Source organism: Castor canadensis, chromosome 1, assembly GCF_047511655.1.
Source record: "Castor canadensis chromosome 1, mCasCan1.hap1v2, whole genome shotgun sequence".
Lineage (NCBI taxonomy): Eukaryota > Metazoa > Chordata > Mammalia > Rodentia > Castoridae > Castor > Castor canadensis.
The window spans coordinates 31,024,042-31,034,341 of NC_133386.1; the positions used below are offsets into that span (position 1 = coordinate 31,024,042).

The 10,300-nt window shown below is 37.7% G+C and overlaps 2 protein-coding genes across 2 annotated transcripts; both read left to right on the forward strand.

Moving 5' to 3' along the window:
- Window positions 1-204: 204 nt before the first annotated feature.
- On the forward strand, window positions 205-1,239 carry LOC109686898 (trace amine-associated receptor 8b). The gene has a single exon (XM_020164454.2). The coding sequence runs from the start codon at window positions 205-207 to the stop codon at window positions 1,237-1,239; it is 1,035 nt and encodes a 344-aa protein (XP_020020043.2).
- A 3,189-nt stretch (window positions 1,240-4,428) lies between these two features.
- On the forward strand, window positions 4,429-5,460 carry LOC109686899 (trace amine-associated receptor 7a-like). The gene has a single exon (XM_020164455.2). It carries the CDS (start codon window positions 4,429-4,431, stop codon window positions 5,458-5,460), a length of 1,032 nt encoding a protein of 343 aa, XP_020020044.2.
- The last annotated feature ends 4,840 nt before the right edge of the window (window positions 5,461-10,300 follow it).

The following is a 10,300-nucleotide window of genomic DNA, read 5'->3' on the forward strand; positions in this document are numbered from 1 at the left end:
AAAAAAGGGAGAATGGTTTTCTGAGGATTTAAGTTTCTTTTAAGTTTTTAAATGACTAAAATAGAAAATGGGTATGATTCAGGAAACATTTAAAAGTAGTTGCTCAGATATGTAGTACAATTTTTTTTTATTTTCAGAACTCAATATCATTATTGCCTACCACAAAGAAGTACAGAAATAGATCAAGGATTGCACAGCAGAACCATGACCAGCAACTTCTCCCAGCCAATTTTGCAGCTTTGCTATGAGAATGTGAATGGATCATGTATTAAAACTCCTTACTCCCCTGGGCCCCGGGTGGTCCTGTACATGGTGTTTGGCTTTGGGGCTGTGCTGGCTGTGTGTGGGAACCTCCTGGTGATGATCTCCATCCTGCATTTCAAGCAGTTGCATTCTCCCGCCAATTTTCTCATCGCCTCTCTGGCTTGTGCTGACTTCTGTGTGGGAGTGACAGTGATGCCCTTCAGTATGGTCAGGTCTGTGGAGAGCTGCTGGTACTTTGGAGCTATATTTTGCACCATTCACAGTTGCTGTGATGCAGCATTTTGCTACTCTTCTCTCTTCCACCTGTGCTTCATCTCCATTGACAGGTACATTGCTGTCACTGACCCTCTGGTCTATCCCACCAAGCTCACGGTGTCTGTGTCAGGAATTTGCATTGGCATCTCCTGGATCCTGCCCCTGGTGTACAGCGCTGCTGTGTTCTCCACAGGTATCAGTGATGATGGGATGGAAAACTTAGTAATTGCCCTCAATTGTGTAGGTGGCTGTCAAATAGTTGTCAATCGAGATTGGGTTTTGGTAGATTTCCTATTATTCTTCATACCTACTCTTGTTATGATCATTCTTTATAGTAAGATTTTCTTAGTAGCTAAACAGCAAGCTATAAAAATTGAAACTACTACAGGGAGTAGGAAAACAGAATCATCCTCAGAGAGTTACAAAGCCAGGGTGGCCAAAAGAGAGAGAAAAGCAGCTAAGACCCTGGGAGTCACAGTGGTAGCATTTATGGCCTCATGGTTACCTTATACCATTGATTCATTAGTTGATGCTTTTATGGGATTTATCACCCCTGCTTATATTTATGAAATTTGTTGCTGGATTGCCTATTATAACTCAGCCATGAATCCATTGATTTATGCTTTATTTTATCCTTGGTTTAGGAAAGCCATGAAACTTATTTTAAGTGGGGAAGTTTTCAAGAATAGTTCATCTACTATGAGTTTATTTTCAGAATAAGTGGAAGCACTAAGTTGAGAAGTTTTGACATTTTTAAATTTAAGAATTTATGATTAAATGGAAGAAATGAATACAACCTGTCAAAACTGTGGAACCACAGTATTTTTAAAATTAGGAAAAAATTTTAGGAAAATTAAATGTTGTAAAGCGACATACTGTAGTAAAAAAAAAAGAACAAAATTTTTTACTTATGTCACTTGTATAAATGCTTTGTGCATGTTTTTGCCTCATGCACTTATTTTCCAGTTTCCTGAATTCTAAATCTCATTTTTTTATGTGAAATCTCTACTCATCTTCTCTTTTAGGCTCAACTCTCTTTTACCTTCAAATGACTTTCCTGTCTTTGGCAATAATTCATTAGTTTGGTAGGGCTGCCATAGGAAGCTAACACACACCAGGTGGGTTACACAAGAGAAACCTACTTCCTCACAATTCTAAGAGGCTGCAAATTACACAAGAGACTTTAGCATTGCTTTCTTTTGAGGGACTCTCTCCTAGACTGGCAGGTGGCTTTTTTTTTTCACATATCCTTCATCTGTATGTGTCTAGTCCTGGTTTTTTCTTTTTACAAAAACAGCTGTCATATTGGATTACAGCACTCCTCAGATACTTCATTTAAACTGACTTCTTTAAACACTGGGGTTTATCACCTTAACATATAAATTTGGCTTACACTATGCAACCTGTAACACTCCCAAGGAGGCTGTTTATTGCTGTTCTTCTATGACTATTCCTGTCCCCTCCTTCAATTTTTGTACCTCCCAGGTGTTTTGGGGGCTGCAGACTAAGCTTTTGTGCCTAATGGGAGGTCAGAATCTTGGAATGTTCCCTTACAATATTGTGGGATCAGCAATTCAGCCTTGGGATCACATAGTAACTACTGACATTGCCCAGAAATTTTGGAAGTGGAAAACCTGCCACAAAAAAGACTGGTCATCCCACACCAACTGTTATCACCTTAAGTGCATAATTCATTCACATCTGCAATTTTTCTCAACAGTTTTTCTTGCCTAAAAATAGTGTGCACCATAATTCCCTCTGATCCTTAGAAATGCACCCATGACACCCAGTAGATGTCCAAAATCAAGCATGATACTGAACCCTGCGTATGTTGTGTTTTTCCTATACACATGGTCCCATGAGAAAGTTTGATTTGTAAATTAGGCATGGTAAGAAATTAAAAGCAATTACTAATAACAAGCTAAAAATTATAGAAATATAGTGTAATAAAAGTTATGTGAATATACTTTGTCTCTCAAAATACCTTATTGTAATCTATTCACTTTTTTTCTTGTGATTATGCAAGATCATGCCACACCTATGTGAAGAGATAAAGAGATATGAATAAATAAGCACTTATCAGGCACTGTGGATGTAACTTTTGGAGTCTGAAGAACAACAAAGCCAGAACAAATTTCTTTTTCTTTCACAACTTCATAGGTTTACAGTTACCATAGATTTAAGTATCTTCAGCATACAATTTTTTTTCTTTCCTCATAAAGTGGAGAACTTTTACCTTTTTATTTAAAGGAAGTACTTCAAGTGTCCTCTTTGGCATGCCCAAATTGCCAGCATCACTGCTCATATGCCCGGGCACCATTATTAAGGAAATAAAGGTTATTTGAACACAAGTACTGTGCTAACACAAGCAGGTCTGAAAGCCAAGTTGGCTTTGAAATGCCTAATGGGGATGTAAAGTATACACTGTGTACACGGAGGACAGGGGATGACTCATGTTGCTCATGATGGTGCTCAATTTCAAACATGACTTTTTTTATTTCTGGAATTTTTCATTTAATATTTTATGACTGAAGTTTGCAGTTGTTAATTGAAACTGAAAAATGTAAAACATGGGTGAGGCGTAGGGGTGGAGTAACTACTGAATTTTTATTTTCCCAGAATGTTATAGGCTGTAAAATTCTGTCAATTCTATAAAAAAAAATTTGCACTGTATTAATAGAAAACAGTACAAACATCATATTATAATTGTACATTTTGCTTTCTGGAATATTTTATACTGTTGATTCAGTGAAAGTCATCTTGGAATTTAGAATATTTTGTATAGTGAAAAAAATTGTGCTGCAGTAGTTACAGATAAATTTTTCCCTTTTTTAAAAATTATGTTTATCTGTGGAGTCCCTAATTGAAATTATTGAGTAATTTTTTTTCTCATTGGTTTCCAATTAGGCTCTTAATTCTTTGCTAAAAAATTTTGAATATAATTATGTGTAATTAACTGTGACAGGAAAGGCTAAGGATAAAAAAGTTATTAAATTTGCTGTTTTCTTTAACAAAAATAATTTAAAGGGAAATATGGACAAACACTCAAAATTGTATCAAAGAAGGCCATAAAAATGTCTGGATGTCAAGTGCTATGAGCAGAGGCCCAATTACACCTGTAAGGCTGGAACCTCATGCTGGTCACTTCTGTAACACTGTCCTTTCACCCACATGTGGCCCCCTGGCCCAGGGGTCTAAGAAGAACTTAAAGGAAGCTTTTTGAGTAGAAAGGTTTTTGATGAGTCTAGAAGCATGTTTAGAGTTCCAAACTTAATTTTCATAAGTGGAAGATTGAGCCTGGCAAAGTATAAGCAATGAGTATGTTAATAGCATGACAATAAGTAATTTTTATACTATCACCTCTATTCAATAGATCTGGTGGATTAAGAAAAGGATATCATACTCTCTATCTTTAAAGTATGTAGTAGAAACAAAAGTACTAAGTGCAAGAGATGGGTAAGAGTCCCATTCAATAAATGTCCTCTAGAATTGAACTGTTGATAAGTTAAATTGTGAATATTACAGCACAAAGGTAAATAAAAAGATTTTGAAATTTATCATGTAGGCAAGCAAAATACTTTGTTATGAATAATGCCCCAAAACTCCAGTGGAATTCTAAATAGAGCGTTTGTTTGGAACATGTTGTGTATATGTTGAACTTTACGTAAAAGAGAGAAGATAGGAGATTGCAGTATTCCACATCTTTCAAGATAGTCTTTCTTAAACATGAGCACCCCAGATACACTGAGGCTATGGATAAGATTCTAAATATAGGAATGAAAGCAAAGGTACAAGTTGTGGTACCAATTACTAACATATTTTGTATCTTTTCTCAGGATTTTTGAAAAGAGGAATAATATATTAGACCACAGAGAATGACAGTTTTCTCAACAATCAAATCAGAGAATCATGAGTGGTGATCTGACCTCTCCTGCTGCTGTCCAACTGTGCTACAAGAACCTGAATGGATCCTGTGTCAAAACCTCCTACTCCTCAGGCCCCCGCCTGCTGCTCTATGCAGTGTTTGGCTTTGGGGCTGTGCTGGCAGTGTTTGGAAACCTCCTGGTGATGACCTCCATCCTCCACTTCAAGCAGCTGCGTTCTCCAGCCAACTCCCTCATCGCCTCTCTGGCCTGTGCTGACTTCTTGGTGGGGGCGACAGTGATGCCCTTCAGCATGGTCATGTCTGTGGAGAGCTGCTGGTACTTTGGGGTGAGCTACTGTAAATTTCACTCTTGTTTTGAAGGGTCATTTTGTTGTGCTTCCATCTACCACTTGTGCTTCATCTCCATCGACAGATACATGGCTGTCACTGTCCCCCTGATCTACCCAACCAGGCTCACTGCCTCTGCTTCTGCCACCTGCATCGCCTTCTCCTGGCTCCTTTCCATTACCTATAGCTTTTCCCTCCTTTACACTGGGGCAAATGAAGCTGGGCTGGAGGAACTGGTGAGTGCCCTCACCTGTGTGGGGGGCTGTCAAATTGCGGTGAATCAAAGTTGGGTCTTGGTAAATTTCCTAATATTTCTCATTCCCACTCTTGTGATGATAACTGTTTACTCCAAGATTTTCCTCATCGCCAAAAAACAGGCTAGGAAAATTGAAAGTCTGAGCAATAAGACTGCAAAGTCATCAGACAGCCACAAAGACAGAGTAGCCAAGAGGGAGAGGAAAGCAGCACAAACGCTGGGAATTGCGGTGGTGGCGTTTTTCATTTCACAGCTGCCGTACTTCATTGATTCCATCGTTGATGCCTTCCTGGGTTTCATCACACCCCCACGCGTGTATGAAATCTTAGTTTGGATTGCTTACTACAACTCAGCAATGAACCCCTTGATCTATGCTTTCTTTTACCCTTGGTTTCGAAAGGCCATCAAACTGATTGTCACTGGCAAAATCTTGAGCGATAACTCCTCATCAATAAACTTGTTTCCTGAGTAGTTTCTTGTGTTACATTGGGGTAAATGAAAAAGGCCATAAGGACATATCAGTGGGAATAGAATAAATCCTACATGTGCAAGATATCCTAATGTAAAAGAATGAATTATACTGAAACTTTGAATCAGACACTTAAATTCAGGTGCAAATTACTTTGGTAAATATCACATTAAAATCCAGTTATAATGAAAACAGATTCCAGTACCAACTTAGCATTTATCACTGTGCTCCTGGACTGATTTGTTTTCCTTGAGCTTCCTTCTATTTGTCTGCTTGGTAAACCTTTTCTTATAGTATCTTTGAGAAAATTCAAGGGAATTTTCTCACTTACAGTGTAGTCCTTTTAAATTCTAAATCCTGGTATTTATTTCTTTATGATACTTCAGTCCCTGGAAATATCATATGTTAATTTTTCTCTGATATCTTTCTTAAAAATGCAAAAGAACTATCAGAAACTTAGAGACATGATGATTCTTTGTTCAGAGGGGGCCAGAGAGAGTCTGTACTGCATTCAGATTTCTGGGTCCCAAAGTGTAATTTCAATTTCATAAAAATAAATGAAGAAATATGTGTATATTAACTATAATATCAGATTGATTATTTGCACTGGGAATGAAAAACAACACCCAGTCACATATTTACTAATCATGGAATGGGTATCCACACCGTGACAATCAGAGAGTAAGTGAGATTACCCCTAAATATTCCTCCCCTTACAAAGGAGAATGAGGCCCAGTCACTGCCGTCTAGTTGCTTAGAGATATTTAGAACACGAATTTTAATATGTTATTTCAGAGGAACAATACAATTGTCCTAAATAAAAGTATAAATAACATTCTTTAGGGAGATGTAGATGTGGGAGAGAATAATGGATTTGGTATGATTCAATATTATTCTAAAAATTCCCACTCATCCATATACTTCTTCATTAAAAATAGTGCTTTTTTTGTGCAAGTTTTTCTCTTGAGGATCACAGGGTCATTCAGATAAACTACATTTTAACTGCTAAGGCAGGATTGGTCCACGTACCCAGCAAAACTGTGATCTTGTTATTTTATTCTATTTCACGGCTTCGTTCCTTTGAGCCATTCCCTACAAGAGAAGGCAATTCAAATTCACTCATTCACTGAAACATTTTTGAGATTGCCAATTGCACTCTGCTTTTTTCCATGGATGCCAGTTAATTACTATGAATAGTAACATTATCATGATTTTGAATAGTTGCACTTTTAGTAGCTCCTGTATCTTACAGGGCAGCTGAGGCAGGTGGTGTGCTTGAGCCCTTGATTTTGAGACCAACCAGTCAACCTAGTGAGATTCTGCTTCAAGAAAAAAAAAAGGAGACGGACTCAAATAGGTCCTGTTCTATCGTTCTGAGATGAAATGGAATTTGTCAAAGGTAAAAGAGAGGAATTTATTGGAATCGCATCTCCACATTCTCTTTTCTCCTGGATCTTGGTCTCTCAAACACAAGTTCTCCGCACCCTCAAATACAGTTTCCACAAAACCACTTCCTAGCTATTTGAATTAGGCCGTCACTCATTTCTGCTTAGTCTCTTTGGGTCACAGCAGGAATAAATGCTGCCTTGAATACAAGAATCTTTGTAGCAGCTTCAGCTCATGTTAGTGTTTTCCTTCTGAACATGATTTTGTCCAACAACCCTCCATGGCCTTTGCTGTCCTCTACTGCGTTAATCATCGCTCTGTATTCAATTCACTTTCACCATTTTTCTCCATGGGGGGCAGTTTGAGACAAGCTGATTCATCATAGCCTAGATCAGGAATTTCCTCCATATCACACAATTTTTATTTCTTTATGTTTCATTTTATTTGTTATATTTTTGTCATCATATATTTAAAGTATTTTCTGATTCTTACTTTGAGTACTTCCTGTAGGTTCTGTATTAGAACATCTTTTCTGTGTCTTCGGATCACACAGTGGCTATCAAATCCATTTGGTGACTCTCAGTTCCACTGTCTGTAGCCAATGTCTAGAGACTGTGGCTTCTCCTACCACTTCCAGATTCAAGTGGTGTAGGACTCCACTTTATAGAGGCTATGAAGTGGTGTAATGAAAATCCCCTGAAGTTTAGGAGACTGTTTCTTTTTAAAAAAACAATTATTAGGACATATTTGTTGTACAGAGGGATTTTTTTTCTTTTATTGTTTTATCATTCATATTTGCATACAAGGCTTGGGTCATTTCTCCCCCTTGTCCCCACCCCCTCCCTTACCACCCACTCCGCCCCCTCCCTCTCCCCCCCACCCCCTCTATATCTGGCAGAAACTATTTTGCCCTTATCTCTAGTTTTGTTGAAAAGAGAGCATAAGCAATAATAGGAAGAAACAAGGGTTTTTGCTAGTTGAGATAAGGATAGCTATACAGGGAGTTGACTCACATTAATTTCCTGTGCGTGTGTGTTACCTTCTAGGTTAATTCTTTTTGATCTAACCTTTTCTCTAGTACCTGGTCCCCTTTTCCTATTGGCCTCAGTTGCGTTTAAGGTATCTGCTTTAGTTTCTCTGCGTTAAGGGCAACAAATGCTAGCTAGTTTTTTAGGTGTCTTACCTATCCTCACCCCTCCCTTGTGTGCTAAAGCTTTTATCATGTGCTCAAAGTCCAATCCCCTTGTTGTGTTTGCCCTTGATCTAATGTCCACATATGAGGGAGAACATACGATTTTTGGTCTTTTGGGCCAGGCTAACCTCACTCAGAATGATGCTCTCCAATTCCATCCACTTACCAGCGAATGATAACATTTTGTTCTTCTTCATGGCTGCATAAAATTCCATTGTGTATAGATACCACATTTTCTTGATCCATTCGTCAGTAGTGGGGCATCTTGGCTGTTTCTATAACTTGGCTATTGTGAATAGTACCGCAATAAACATGGGTGTGCAGGTGCCTCTGGAGTAACCTGTGTCACAGTCTTTTGGGTATATCCCCAAGAGTGGTATTGCTGGATCAAATGGTAGATCAATGTTTAGCTTTTTAAGTAGCCTACGCATTTTTTTCCAGAGTTGTTGTACTAGTTTACATTCCCACCAACAGTGTTAAGAGGGTTTCTTTTTCCCCACATCCTCGCCAACACCTGTTGTTGGTGGTGTTGCTAATGATGGCTATTCTAACAGGGGTGAGGTGGAATCTTAGTGTGGTTTTAATTTGCATTTCCTTTATTGCTAGAGATGGTGAGCATTTTTTCATGTGTTTTTTGGCCATTTGAATTTCTTCTTTTGAGAAAGTTCTGTTTAGTTCACATGCCCATTTCTTTATTGGTTCATTAGTTTTGGGAGAATTTAGTTTTTTAAGTTCCCTATATATTCTGGTTATCAGTCCTTTGTCTGTTGTGTAGCTGGCAAATATTTTCTCCCACTCTGTGGGTGTTCTCTTCAGTTTAGAGACCATTTCTTTTGATGAACAGAGCTTTTTAGTTTTATTAAGTCCCATTTAACTATGCTATCTCTTAGTTGCTGTGCTGCTGGGGTTTCGTTGAGAAAGTTCTTACCTATACCTACTAACTCCAGAGTATTTCCTACTCTTCCTGTATCAACTTTAGAGTTTGTGGTCTGATATTAAGATCCTTGATCCATTTTGAGTTAATCTTGATATAGGGTGATACACATGGATCTAGTTTCAGTTTTTTGCAGACTGCTAACCAGTTTTCCCAGCAGTTTTTGTTGAAGAGGCTGCTATTTCTCCATCGTATATTTTTAGCTCCTTTGTCAAAGACAAGTTGGTTATAGTTGTATGGCTTCATATCTGGGTCCTCTATTCTGTGTTCCACTGGTCTTCATGTCTGTTTTGGTGCCAGTACCATGCTGTTTTTATTGTTATTGCTTTGTAATATAGTTTGAAGTCGGGTATCGTGATACCTCCAGCATTGTTCTTTTGACTGAGTATTGCCTTGGCTATTTGTGGCCTCTTGTGTTTCCATATAAATTTCACAGTAGATTTTTCAATCTCTTTAATGAATGTCATTGGAATTTTGATGGGAATTGCATTAAACATGTGGATTACTTTTGGGAGTATAAACATTTTTACTATATTAATTCTACCAATCCATGAGTATGGGAGATCTCTCCACTTTCTATAGTCTTCCTCAATCTCTTTTTTCAGAAGTGTATAGTTTTCCTTAGAGGTCATTCACATCTTTTGTTAGGTTTACACCTAGGTATTTGATTTTTTTTGAGGCTACTGTAAATGGAATTGTTTTCATACATTCTTTTTCAGTTTGCTCATTATTAGTATATAGAAATGTTAATGAATTTTCTATGTTGATTTTATATCCTGCTACCTTGCTGTAGCTATTGATGATGTCTAGAAGTTTCTGAGTAGAGTTTTTTGGGTCTTTAAGGTATAGGATCATGTCATCTGCAAATAGGGATATTTTGACAGTTTCTTTACCTATTTGTGTTCCTTTTATTCCTTCTTCTTGCCTAATTGCTCTGGCTAGGAATTCCAGTACTATGTTGAATAGGAGTGGAGATAGTGGGCATCCTTGTCTGGTTCCTGATTTTAGAGGGAATGGTTTCAGTTTTTCTCCATTAAGTATAATGCTGGCTGTAGGTTTGTCATATATAGCTTTTATAATGTTGAGGTACTTTCCTTCTATTCCTAGTTTTCTTAGAGCTTTTATCATGAAATGATGTTGGATCTTATCAAAGGCTTTTTCTGCATCTACTGAGATGATCAAGTGGTTTTTGTCTTTGCTTCTGTTAATGTGGTTTATTACGTTTGTTGATTTTCATATATTGAACCACCCCTGCATTCCTGGGATAAAGTCTACTTGGTTATGGTGAATAATCTTTTTGATGTGTTGTTGAATTCGGTTTGCCATTATTT